Below are 14,057 nucleotides of genomic sequence, written 5' to 3' on the forward strand. Positions count from 1 at the left end.
AAGTTTGCACAGGGATGATGCTATGTCACCACGTTCTTCCCTTAATCATAGAATGTTTTGGGTTGGAAGGGACCTTAAAGATTGTCTAGCTCCAACCCCTGGCCATGGGAAGAGATAATGTGCTGTGCTCACTGAAATATACTGATATATCAACACGTGGACACACTGTGCCCACCCCCCTGGTAGTACAGGCAGTAGCAACCTGAGCAGGGTGGTGGTGGCACTGTGTGTTCCTTCAGCAGTCTATGATCTTTTTCAGGGCACAGCCAGGGCCAAACCCTCTGGAGCTTAAAGGGATTCCTCGCTCCGTTTAATGACCTTTGGAGTTTGAGTCTCTAGACCCCGTGAGCTTTTCCTGGTTTGCAGATAGTGCTGCTTGTCAGACATCCTTACACATGGGTGCAGTTGATCCACTGCAGAGGGAGCAGATCTGTTTGGTCAGTAGAGAGGCAGTGAGGTTTTAAAAGCTGAAAATGAAGGAGTAATAAAACAACATGTAGGACATACTACCTTGGATATACCCCTGATCCTGAAGTCAGTGGAGAGCAGGCTATTGTGCCCCTGGAAACAAGTGATAAGGCTCCTGGATTTCCTTTTTAACCAACTGCTCTTGTTTCAGTGGCTGTTTTGCAGAAAGTTTGTTCCTCACTTGACTCAATAGTTGGTTCAGTGTCTTGAAGTAACGAGAGATGGCAGGTGTGCTGCTGGAAGAGAAAGCCTCACTTGAATATAAACTCCCAGCCCACTCCTGGCTACATGTTTTTCAAAAAATCTTGTAATGCTTTTTTTTTCAAAGCAGAAATTCTATCCTCACTCCGTCTCCTGCGTTATCTGTGGGTTATGGTACATCATTTGATGAGTAAACCTCTTTCCCTACAGAATTCTTCAAGTTTTATTTCCATGTAAATCTGTCTGTTTGGAGCATGGCAACTGATAATAGTAGCTGGTTCAGGGTTTTTTTGTTTTTTTTTTTTTTAGTACTCAGAAAATTTGAGAGAGTTCCTACCTCCCGTCTGATTTATGGATCAGAAGAAGCTCAGATTCTTCAGTCTCAGTCATTTGGAGGAGACCTGCAAAGTACATATTTTCAGTGCATTTCAGGTGAGAAAACTGATAAAAACTGTAGATAGAACACTAACCATCATGGAAAATAATAATCTTTTTATATGATGAGCTTATAGTTAAGTTCCTACATGAACTGTATGTTCTGCAGTTTGGCACCAATTCATTGCAACATATTTACAACTTTTGGTGACCTTGGTTCAGAGAAGAGATTGGTGTCTCTTTCAGAAAGAAGTAATCTGTAGTTTGCAATACAGATGAGAGCTGAGATTTAAACCAGAAACATTCATCAGACTTAGCAGATGTGCAGACAAAAGAAGGATTAGGTGTTCAGGATATATGAAAACCAAGCCTTTATCTCTTCCCAAATTACCTGGTCGGCACATAAAAGAATAATAATCTTCCTTGCTTACATCAGAAGGGTATTGTAAGGAGTGCAAAGATAGTCCTCTGCCAAGTCTTGCAGTCTATGTACTACATTGCATCTGGATACATCATATTTACTGGTTTAACTTCGTTCAAAATTCTCTAAAACCAAGGGGAATCACCTCACTGCTTTCAGTGAGTCAGTCTCACCTTGTGTCTCCTTATGCTCAGGTTGAGAAGGGAGGCAGAGGGGATATGTCCAAAAAAACCCCACCCTAGCAGTAATAACACAGGTGGCCTGATTGCAGGGCAGACATCACAGAAGTATGACAAATCAGTGGTTTTGTGTCACATACTGTGGTCTATCTGGAGCAGTCACCTCTCATGCTAAGAACTGAGTATGTTAAACCTTATATGTGTTACTAGAATGATTTTCCTGCACCAGATCATCCCCCAGCTGTAGACTGTTCGATTTCTTACATCTTCCTCTGAAAATGGAGACCTTCAAAAGCAAGAAACTGAACTGAGAGAACCTGAGAATGAATTTAGGGAGGAACTTATGTCCCTTTGACAAGTAATCTGATTGAGTGCCCATAGCCATATTTTCATTATGTTACATCCACTGTAAATGGTGACACTGCTATGAAATACTACTGCTGGAGTGCTCATTTGAGGAGTAAGGATTAATCCTTCCATCTCTGAGTCCCTATGAGATCAGATAGCTCAGCTTACATTTCTGATGATGTTTTGATCTAAGTTGGTTTATTTTATACTAAAGACATTTGGAAAAAAATTCCCCTGTGCTAGGAGCAAAGCTGTGGGAGCAAATTAACAGTGAGTGTGTAAGGGCAGAAGGAACTTCAGCCACTGCTAAATCTGGAGAGGGATGGCTGTTGCTCCCTTACACTGGCCAGGGGGTTTCTGCAGAGGCAGCCAGTGTGATTGAAGAATTTGATGTTTCCCTCCATCCTACCACCCTGATATTTGTCACAACCTCTTTGCCACGGGGTTACTGTATCAGGCAGATGTGATGTGCTGGCAAAGTGGTTCATGAGAGTCCTGCCTCAAGCAAAATTATCCAGCAGACATTAAATATTTGGGTGGGTGATTAGACCTGTATCAACTGTTTATATTATCAGGTGAAGAACAACTTTTTGCATGAATTTAAGTCAGTTTAAAATCCTTAACCCGCTACTAAAATAGTTGAATACTTCAGTTCATCTGGCTAATGAAATTCACGTGCTTGCGTTCTGACAGGCAGATGAACAACTAGGTAAGTGGCAGTAAGAAGTGGAATTTGAAGCAAAAATATTGCCTGTGAATTGCTAGGAAACCTGAGACTTCTTCCCTTTTCAGGCTGCGAGAGGGAAGATGCGTGTGCCTTTGCAACTGTAACTCCTGCTGGTGCTGAAGTTCTCTGTGAATTATACAGTGCTGCTGAAGTCAATTTCAACTGCACCACCTCTGGATTAGTAAGAATGGTCATATTTAAAAATATGTGTTTATCAAAATGGTGTATGTTCAATATAAGTGGACAAGATCACAGAAGAAAGGCAGGCTGTTACCTGACCCCTTGGACATTGCTCTATTGCAGTAATAAATTCTGGCAAGTTGGTAAAGAAGCTACACCCAGATATTTGCAGTAGTGACATCTGGATGCCTCAGTGTTTGGTTGAAACATCATAAAGCACTATTGTTCCTAAAACATGCTGGACTCCTGCAGTTAGGAAATCAGATTGATTTAAAAAGAGAGTTAATCTGGATAGTTCAAACTAGAAGTATCCAGGTTGGTAATCATGTCTCCTGAAACAGTAATAATTTTTAAGTTCCTTCCACTAGCCCAGGGTTTGAACTGTGTGCTCTTTATCACTGTAATATTTTCCTATTCACTACTTTTAAACACAGCAATGTGGCTTTGACAAAGTGAGTTATGTTTAATAGAATAAAAAATGTCCATATTAGATAGAATAAAAAATGTCCACATGAAGCTGTGGTGGTAATAATCCCTGTGTGTGCTAGTTCCTCCCCCTGAGTTTCTGAATAAAGAAAATGTATTTTAGGAGAGGAAATCAATTCAGTTGTGTTTACTGTGCATGCCTGTTTTCTGTCTCAGGTACAAGGTGTTTTGGGGAACCCTTCTGCCACTGGCATTGGTGGCCTCAGCTGCCTGCTTCATATCAGGAATCCAGAAAGAGATGCACTGATGGTCTATTTGAAGAGAGGTACCAGATGAGAATCACTCACCTAATATTAGACTCTGTGCCCTAGATGGTAGTTGCTATTATATAGGATCATGATTAAATGTGGGGAGCATCTTTTTTTAAGAAGGCACAATACTTTTGAAAGCTCAACATTTAGTGATAGCCCAGAAACCATAGCAATGTCATGCTTCTTAGAAATTAGGAATACAGCTTTTGTAAGCCATTTTGACAGCTTTTGCCAGCAAGAAGTCCCCAAATACTCTAATTCTATCGAATGTATTATGCCATTCTGCTCTGCTCTGTTGCATTATGATTTCTCTTTATTAAGTAGTTTGTTATTTGTATGTAAGGCATTATTAGTGACCCTCCTAGTTGGCAGAAGCTTTAATTGCAGATGCAGTTATGCTGGCCAAATTACACATTTTACTTTTTTAATGAGATAAGTTTGTATTTGGGAGTTACTAATGCAGTGCTTGAAAGGGGAATATTACCAACCTTACTGCATACATCAGTTTAGGAGCCCTTTGCTGACAGTACATTCAGACCAGCTACCCAGGTAGAAAGGCACCAAACCGTCTGATAATCTTATCTTGCATCTGAAACTCAAGTTAAAACAGAGCTGTTATCATAAAACCTTCAACCAGCTTCAGTCTGCTTGCAATCGAAAAACATCTCTTGAGCTCCTCTTGAACGTTCTTTTCCTGTTGTGTGTATCCAGGACAGGAATTTAACTCATCTGGACTCAAGGCCTTTGAGAGGACTGGTTTTCAGAACGTGCTGTCTGGCGTGTACCGCTCCGTGGTGCTCTCAGCAGCTGCTGCATCGCTGACGGATGCTCAGCTCCTGTGTCGGCAGCTCTGCAGTGGGGACTCCTGCTGTGACGGCTTCATCCTGAGCCAGACTGCACTGGATGGAGGTACTGTCCAACTGCACAACAGGACCTCCTGCAGCAGGGAGCCAACGCTTAGTGGAACTCATTTTTGGACACAGCACACCTACCTCTGTGTCATGCCACTGTCAACAGCCTGTCTCTACATCACTGACATTTTTTTGGTGTTGTCAGAATTTGAGTAGTGCCTGAGACTTGGTCTGGAGCAGTAGAGATAAGGACCTGAGGTGGCAACCTGCACTTGGAGCGAAATGGACATTTTTGAAAGTATAGTTCTTTTGACCTGCTTTAGACATCTGCATCTGGATAAGATAAATCATTCTGAAACACCTCTCTCCTTAAGTAGCACAGCTTAGTTGCCATAACTGGAGTGCTGCAGCTCTCTCTTTTTGCCTGACCCTAGGTACCATTCTGTGTAGTTTGCTGAGCTCCCCAGACGTGCTGATCTGTAATGGAAGTGCCTGGAGTCCGAAACCAACCTCTGTCATAGGTGGGATATGTAATGGTGTGAGCTATGACGAGAAGGAGAAGACATTTTCCTTCACCCTGGGAGGACAAGTGTTCAGTGGAAGTATGTCAATTAATTATCTCAATTTACATTAGTTTTCTTTAATTGTTGTATAGACTCTAGCTTTTTCACCAACCTGCTCTTGTGCTTCAGTGCTTTTTTTCGTCAAGTTAGGTCCATATCAATACAACCACAAGAAAATAAGAATTTTCTAACTGGATGCACTGTTGGATAGATGGACCTCCCATGTCTTACTGTGTATACATTAATGAAACTCAAGAATGTGTTTAATGTCACCCTGTAATAATTCAAGCATTTATTTTGGGCAGATTCAAGCCAATAATATGAAAGAAAAGTGAAGTCCAGAGCAAAGATAAAAAGGGAGGTGCCCAGAGCTGCACAGTAAAAACAATGATGGAAAATTAAGTAAAGCCTTGACACCCTAAGCCCAGACTAGCCCCTTGAAACCTGGGACCTTCTTCCTTAGTGTTTTGTATTGTAAATAAGGTGATGCATAGTGTAGTGATGCGCTTTCTATGCAATTTCTGAGCGTTTTAATACTATCTGTGTAATTTGAGCAGCTACTCTAACAAAATTTTTTCTTTATTAGCTTCTCAGTTGGTGAAAGAGGCTGAAAGAAGTTTTACTACCTTTCAACAAGTTTACCTGTGGAGAGGTGAGTTATCTCACAGAAGTTGTTATAAAAACTTATGGTGAACTTTTGGCAGTGACAGATTTATGTTCTATAATGGAAGTGTCATTGTCACTTCATTTTATGATGTCCAAATTGAGACACCACTTAGAAGTCTTTTCTGGTAGGATGGGTAATCTGGGGTAATTCTGCTACGGCCAGTTTCATAAAATTTGGGTAAATTCTTGTGTCTGAGAACATAATTTATAACTTCTAATACCTGTGAAAATTGTAACATTAACATGCTTCTGTCCCATCAGTGTCCAGGTGCCATAATAGTTTGGCACTTTATGCTTAACTACATAGGTTATGTTTTTTAGCATGATAACCCTGTATGTGTTATTTTTGCAAGTTTGCTTTCTGAATGTCACCATGTACGTAGCAGGACCTGCACAAATGATTTTTGGTGCTGCTTTACAAATGCAGACAGTCTCCAGACCACTGCTGCTGAGTGCATAGTGATTGTGGATATGGCATTTGCTTTTATTCTGCAAACGGTGCAGTTTGGTTTAGGTTTTACCCAGAGCTGTCCAGAGATGGTTTACTTGTTTTTGATTCAACAGCTGGTGGAACTACCTAAAGAGTTTTCCTAAATGGTGCACTTTAAAATATTTGTTAAATTTGGGATCTAAGGATGATCTTATAAAAGACAGATAAAGGGAATTACAATGCTCTTTAATTTCTGTTTCCTTCCAGATTCTGATATGGTCACCCGGACTAAAACCTCTGCATGTGGTGCTTCTGCTGCTTTGAAGACAGAGAATGATTTAGCATTGTCAGGTACTATGTCAGGGGTGGGCAGAGAAGACGGCAGAAAACAGTAGAGAAGAGATGCAGAGTTTAACCAGAAAATATTATATATTGCTATATATGTTCATAATGCCCTAGGTATTGTGAAGTAGAGAGGATTTCTCTTAGGTGGGAAGTCCCATAGAGGTTTTGAGCAAGATGTTCAAAATGTAAACCTCCTGGTTTCATGGTTTTTACCTCCCTAGGCTAGGCTGAAAATGAAAATGTTAAAATGTTTTGTGAAAGCTTGTTCTTTCAGACTTACTGAGTTGAAGATACTCAGGAAATATTATTTGGCTGAGAAAAAATTTCACATAGACCCAGAAATTAAATCCTTAGCTTGGGTACCTGGGCATCTTTACTGCTAGTGACAGTATGATGTTTAGAGAAAATCAGGATGAAACTGCAGTCACGAGTGTTTCCTCCATGCATGATGACAGTGAGGGATCTGTGAACTTCTCTTAGCTCCTTTGTTATTCCAGGGCTTGCTCTTGGTTATACTATAAGTCATGTATAGGTCCTAAAGAATTTGTAGTAAGTTGCTAGAATTTATTTGGGCCTTCAGCACCATAATCCTAGGAGAAAGTGAGCAGTGGAGCCTGTTGAGAGCACCTTGGCTCACCTTTGAGTAAATGTAATCTTTGCTGAGGAGTCTTGATGAACGTCTGAGCACATGATTTAATACATGCAAAATCCTAAAAGGAAGTGAATTGCTGATTTTCTTTTGGAATTCGAAAGGGAGGTAAACTGAAAATGCCCATTTACCAAACGGTGCTCCTATACAATGAGGGTATTTTAAAGTCTAGACTCAAAAATGAAAGAAAAAAAATATATGTAATACAGTGGGTGAAATTCTCTTGCATTTACCTGCCAAGGCATGAGTGTAGCCCTCAGGGTTCTCCATTTATCTTGCTGGGGCTGATGGTATCATTAAAATGTGAAGTTATGCAAGGAATGCAGTTTCTACCTGCATCCCTAAGTCTCAGTTGTGGCACCAGCTGTTTCCAGAGAAACTGAAGGTTGAAGTTAAGGCTTGAGAGGTAACAGGAATTATAAGCCACCTGTTTTAAGAAGTTATGGGTACATAACTTACGTTATAAGTTATGGGAAGATGTCTACAAAGCTTTTGTTACTTGATGATCTTTCATAAAACACATGGTAACATATGTTTTCTAGTTTCTGATAGAAAATTCAAAGCTATAGTGCTCTCCCAGCATGTCAGCAGGTGCTTCAGCACTTCAACAGTAATCATCAGCATGTCTTTTCCTTGTTTGCATTATTGTCTGATTGTTTCACTGCATGTAAGATTAAATAACAGAATGTCTCACAATGTTGGACCTGGGGATGAGACCTGCTGATGGCATTTGATAAATAAGAAAGTTGTAAGAGATCAGTGAAGAGTGTCCATTTCTTTCAATATTTCAACTTTATTTAAAGGGATAAATTTGGAAACAGCCTGAAAGACATGTGATTGTTTGTTTCAGAGGGAGCTCAGGAGGTATAAAGCATTGCATACATATCTAAAGGTCACAGGCAGGTGACAAAGGAGTTATTTAATGTGGTCTGTGGGAACATTAACTAGGAGTAATGAGGTTAAATGACAGAAATAGGTGTTAAACTTGTCAAGAAAACTTTTAACATAGAGAGGAGAGGTGTAAAAGCTTCTTAAGGGAATATAAGGAAACTGCTGTACTTTGGATTAATAAAATTAGATTGATTGAGGAATGCAAACATCCTCTGAGGTATCATACTTCAATGTTAGGATATTGTGTTGCATGACAGAGTAGAGAGAATGCTCTAATTTCTGGGAACTGGGATTTTCATCAAGTTTTTGGGAGGTGGAAATAGTCTGACAATGCTGTGTTGTGCAGTGCAGCTCAGAGAGGGGGCATTGCCTACAGAAGCATCTCTAACTGTGGGTGGACAGTTCTGTTATGAAAAGCAGCCTTTGGTGTATGCTAGCTCTACAAAATGGTTGCAGCTGCTTTACTGTGAAAGGCAGAATTTTATGCATAAATAAATTTAATTTATTCCATATAATATTTAAGTTTTTTTGGGGATTGTTTGTTTGTTTGTTTGTATCTCAGATGCCACAAAGGATCTTTTCTACCTAATGGACAACAGCCAAGTACAAAGTGACCAGAACTATTCTCTTCCTTACCAGCAGTATTGGATCTTCAGTCAGAAATACTCAACTGAGGAAGCTGTGCTTTGGTGTCTCACACGTAAGACTTCTTGGAGGCTGTTATTCTGTAGGAAATAATAATTAACTAAAATCTTTTAATAAGTATTATAATAATGACCAGTGGAAACTTTGGACTTCAAGATTTTTTTTTGGGAAAACTCCTAAAATTTTCATGGAAATTGCTAATGGGGCCACCTGTTTCTTCCTTACAGTCTTAGTGTGCCATGGCAGAAAGGGTACCTGTCATTCATCGTCAGGGTACCCTGTTATGGGCAAGAAAAGTCAAAGATACAGCTTAGGCAATGCTCTGGTGTTCTTGAAAAGTACCCTTCCAAATAGATAGATGACATAGTGGTAAAAGAAGAAGGTAAACCACAGATATTTGCTGTTAATGATAAAGTGTATTTTGATGCAATAAATGGAGAAGGGTTTCTAGCTCTACCAGGAAGTCAGAACTAAGAGTACTAAACAGTGCACAAGCATTACTGTAAGAGGTCAGTAGAGATATGCCTGTTTAAAATGATGCATTGTAAAATGATGCATGTTTACAGGAGCCATTACCATGGTAATTAAGAGATGGGTTTGGCAGATTTGGTTCTTTTCTGAAGTTGCATTATTACCCTGGGGTAAATTTCAGAAAAAAATTCTACAAGCAAATGGCTTGAACAGTTGATTCCAGAAAAGTTAAGTATAATTTTGTGTGATGCATGAATGCTTAAGATATACTTTTTGTAAAAACTGCCTAAGACATTGTAGACTTTATTGTCCATTGTTACTCATTAAAGTAAGAGACCCACAACTGGTGCAGAGTTCTTTTATGATTATACAATTTGTATGTCAAATTTACTAAAAAGAAAGAGTTTTTTTTAATTAAATATTAGAGTGACACCAATACACTGGAGTGATGCTTGCCACAGCTGGGGAATTTATCTTCCCTATTAGCTGTGCTGTAGCTCCTTTTCTGTGTTCTCCAGGTACGCCCGCTCTTCAATGTCACTAGAATCGGAATATGTCCCTCTTTCTCTTGGACTTGTAATTAATTGAACTAATTAATTTGCACAACTAACAGGATAATATTGAAATTCTCACTCTTAGTTGTTTGCTGATGTTGAACTTTAAGTGCACCGACAACGTGAACAGGAACAGAGAGGGGAAGGAACCCTTGTGTGTGTAACTCTTTCTGACTTTGCTTCTCAGGCTGTGCCCAAGAAGATGAATTTTGCCGAATGGCAGATCTTCAAAACACCACAGACAAATACTTTGTGTGTACCCTCTATCCAGAGGCACAGATTTGTGACAGCAGCATTGATCAAACACCAGGGAACTGTCCAACTGTGCTACCCCGGCAACCACAGACACTGTATCGTAAAATAGGCAAGTTTTGGTATTTGGATTTATAATGTCTGCTCTAGTGCTGGTAATGCAAGCTGGTGTTTGGCTCTTGATTCTGATAAAAAAAGTCTAAATAAAAGAATGAATCCTGGGATGTGATGATGCAAGGGCAGGCCAGACTGTTCTTGGCACAGATGTTCATTTTCTGTTCAGAATGGAAAGTTATTAATCACCAGTTTCATTCTGCACCTCAACTATTCCCAATTCAGAGAGGCTAAAGGTAGCTCAAATAGTTTGTATACCAGATCTTCGATCTTTTTATAAAGGGTGAAATGGGAATGTCATTGGAGTGTCACTAATCCCATTTTCTACCATTAAAATTTCCATGGTAGCTAAGTAGTGCAACAATTGAAAGGGCTGAGTGTATTTTTTTTTTCTTTTTTTTTGCAAATGCAGAGCTATAGATGTGGATTTTAACCTTTGCTCTGTGAACACCTGGGAGGTGTTTTTTCTTATAAGGCTTATGTAAGGAAGCTGGACAAACAAGCCTGTTATCACTGCACAGGAACCTGTAATTTTGCTGTGAAAAATGTAAAGGTCCACTGAACTAAGCTACTCAGTCATGTCTTTTCGGGGAACCTAAAGGGCAGCATGGGTTGACTAATGCATGAGCACACTGGAGTTTTCCAATCTGGAGCTGTATCCCAGTTTTTGACCTTGTGAAAGGAGTAGCATCAATGCAGATCTCAGAAACAGAAGTCCTGGGCTGGAAGTCTTTCTTGGACAATGTATTTTGCTCAGCTTTTAGAGCCTTCACTTGTTGGATTTTTGTTCATCTTCAGGCTTAACCATCAAAATTTTGCTGTGATAATGTCAAATTATCTTTTAATCCACTGGAACCCAGCATAGAAACATAAACCTGACCCTTACCATGTGATTACTTGACCAGTGTATGTATATGACAAAGTTAAACTGATTTTTCCAATTTTGTTTTTTTTTTTCCTTCCAGTCATTCTCCAAAGTTCGGTGAAGAGCTTCTACACACGTGTACCATTCCAGAAAGTAACAGGAATCTCAGTGAGGAATAAGACTGACATGAGCAGAAAAGCTGTTTCAGATGGGTAGGTCATGAATGTTCCTTTCTTTTTCCTGGAATTTTAACCATGCCTGGAGTACCAAGACCCCATTATACAGATGAGGGGAATTAAATATGTTTATCCAAAACCATCATTTAAGAGTATTTAATGAAAAAAAAATAACACATGATTTAAAGGAATTATATAATTGAGTTATAAGTAATAATGTATATAATTACTAATTATATATATGAAAATTATTATTTCTGCTGCTATTGCATTGCTAGTTAACCAGTTAAATCTCTTATCAATAATATGCCAAATTAATTTAGGCAGATTTTTTTAGGGCAGATATCAAAATAATAATCTAAATTATTAGAGGTAGTCTGATAGGTGTATAACGACCAAACATAATTTCATCTACATATGGAAAATGCATGGAAGTGTGTATGCAATAAGAACCAGACTGGTTCTTCAGCCTTTTTCTGAAAGCTATCTCTGCAGGTTTTCAGTGTCTCTCCCCTGTGCAATATCCTCTCTTCTCCATCACGGACACAGATTATTAGTGGCACTGAGAGTAATGTTCTTCCTTTCCCAGGTTTTTTGCGTGTGAGCGTTGGTGTGATGCTGACCCCTGTTGCACAGGATTTGGCTTTTTTAATAACTCCCAGCTGCCAGGTATTTTTCCTCTATTTTTTTTTTAAGATAACTTCAGTCTTTCTTCATTATCCAAATTTTACCATTCTTTTACTCTGAAGAGCACTTTGAAAGTCCTTGCAGATCTCATGCATCTCCCTTTAGCACCTTTTCGAGTAACCATAACCACTTCTAAAAGTTGAGCCCAATGCCACACTCCACATCTCAGAAATTATTGAGAAAACTTCATGAACCCTTAAGAGGCTGCAGTTCCAACAGCATGAAATCCAAACTGATAAAACTCCAGTTACTACTCATTTATCAAACTCTCTTCCAAAATATTACTTGACTTCATTTTGTGACTTTTTTCCCTTTTTGTTGTTTCATTTTTTAAAGCCTAAAGGACTCAGAAACCTAAATAATAATGAAATTAAATGCATGTAAGCCCATAATGTGTGTGGGTACTTTGGGACAGCTGAGCCTTTCATCTTTCTTGGATGTCTGAACTTCTCTGCTCCCAGATTTTAGTCTTCTGCTTGAGGAAGATTGGTTGTGGATAAAGCTTGCCTATCTGCTCCTCCTTAGTATTTTGGTACTTAAGGCATCTCAAGTAGGAGTTCTGTTAGTCTGCAGAAATCAGATCTTCTGAAGTATGTTTGACTTGAAAACCATTAAAAAGTCAAACAAAAATGTTTTATCCTGCTGGGATAGCAAAGTTAAGGGGTGTTGTCACCCCATGCTCCCTCTCTAGTCAGCAGAGAGATGTATAGACACAACTATAGGGTCATTAAGAGCTTTGGTTGACTGAATCCTATTCTGGAGGTACTTTTCTTTCTCTCCACTGACTGTAAAGGAAGTGCTCTTTTTAAAGAAAAGCTGGTGTTCAGAATTGGATGCCACCCAGGTCAAAGTAAATGAAATAGATTTTAGTACTTTATTCCACATTCAGATTTAGGCCACTAAGATGTTTAACTTTGTTTTTGGAAGGGTCATGTGCTAATCAACTCTCACTGAGGTCATTTAGGATGTGCTGCCTTTACAACTCTCTTGGGAATTTGAAACAGTTCAGAAATACGTATTTTTAATTCCTGTTTTTGTTCAGCAGACAAAATTTTCAGTTGGTCAAAAAATGAGTAGCTTGGAAAATTAATCCAATGTAGTTGAGATTGCAATTAATGTGCAAATACAAAATAGTTGACCGTTTTTATACCTCCATATGACCATATGAAATTTGAAGTCTTAACTTAATATGACTTTAGGTTTCTTTAAATAGTTGTAAAATAAATGGAGAATTTTGAAGCACGGAAAACTCACACCTCTTTAGTTTATCTGATATTAAGTATCTGTGACATTTCAGGCATCCAGTCCTGGCACTTGTATAGTCAAGAGAACTTTCAGTAATTATTTTAATATGAGCTAAAATCTTCAGTGAATCTGCTAGCTGTGTTTCAAACCCTCCATTTTTTTTCAGCAACAAAAAAATTTACACAAGGTCTTTGAAAGACAGAATTTTTATCTTGATATAAGTAGTGGCCATGTTTCAACATACATGCAGATTTTTAATTTCAAGGATTGCATTAGCCTGAAAGGGCTGCTTGCTCAAAGAGTCCTGATCTTTGCTCAGTGGAGATGCTCTGTGACCTTGGATTATAATGATTAGTAATGTTGGTATCCACCTTCCTTCACACGGAATTAACTGGGATTTTTCAACACAAGTTTCAGCTACTTGGCCCATTTTAGGTATTTCCTGCCTTCGATTTCTAAGTCAGCTGAACTTCATTTAACACAGTGGAACCATGCTGTGTTCTCTTTCCTTACAACTATCTAGAAGAGGAAAATTTTCCTCATGATTTCTATAACCATTTATTTCCTTGGCAGGTGGAAAGATCGTGTGCGTGACTCTGAACAGCCTTGGAATCCAGACATGTGCTGAGGAAACAAGAAGTGCTTGGCACATTTCAAATTGTGATTCACCAGATGCTGAAGTCAGAATACACCCATTTGGCTGGTATCAGAAGCCTGGTAAGTGATGCAGGACATATGACCTTTCTAACTGGTTTCTGCGCATTGAAGTTTATTTTTTAGCTTCATTGTATACAAATTCCAGCTCCCAGCTGTAGGACCCATTCACAAGGATTAAAAATAGACAAGGCAGACAAGCGTGTGCAAGGAAAAGAAAAGCGCAATTTAATCTCCATTTTAATAGAAAAAGAATAGTAATACCTCAAAGAAGTATAATTTAATTTCTTAAATTGTATGGGAGACTTGTGGCCAATGTTGGAATTCAAATATATTTTGCCCCACTGCACAGTCCTGGTCAGT

General features: G+C 39.0%; 1 protein-coding gene across 1 annotated transcript in view; it reads left to right on the forward strand.

Annotated features, from left to right (window-relative positions):
• Window positions 1-14,057, forward strand: part of TG (thyroglobulin) — a 148,117-nt gene that overhangs the window by 41,280 nt on the left and 92,780 nt on the right. Inside the window, exons 23-34 of the mRNA XM_027684390.1 lie at window positions 979-1,101; window positions 2,785-2,900; window positions 3,542-3,650; window positions 4,348-4,545; window positions 4,922-5,089; window positions 5,637-5,702; window positions 6,414-6,497; window positions 8,594-8,731; window positions 9,889-10,065; window positions 11,033-11,144; window positions 11,698-11,777; window positions 13,614-13,757. Coding sequence (XP_027540191.1) covers window positions 979-1,101; window positions 2,785-2,900; window positions 3,542-3,650; window positions 4,348-4,545; window positions 4,922-5,089; window positions 5,637-5,702; window positions 6,414-6,497; window positions 8,594-8,731; window positions 9,889-10,065; window positions 11,033-11,144; window positions 11,698-11,777; window positions 13,614-13,757 — 1,515 coding nt within the window. The remainder of the gene's footprint in view (window positions 1-978; window positions 1,102-2,784; window positions 2,901-3,541; window positions 3,651-4,347; window positions 4,546-4,921; window positions 5,090-5,636; window positions 5,703-6,413; window positions 6,498-8,593; window positions 8,732-9,888; window positions 10,066-11,032; window positions 11,145-11,697; window positions 11,778-13,613; window positions 13,758-14,057) is intronic.

The sequence above is a fragment of the Neopelma chrysocephalum genome, unplaced genomic scaffold (genome assembly GCF_003984885.1).
Source record: "Neopelma chrysocephalum unplaced genomic scaffold, ASM398488v2 Primary Assembly neopelma1_66, whole genome shotgun sequence".
In the NCBI taxonomy this organism is placed as follows: domain Eukaryota; kingdom Metazoa; phylum Chordata; class Aves; order Passeriformes; family Pipridae; genus Neopelma; species Neopelma chrysocephalum.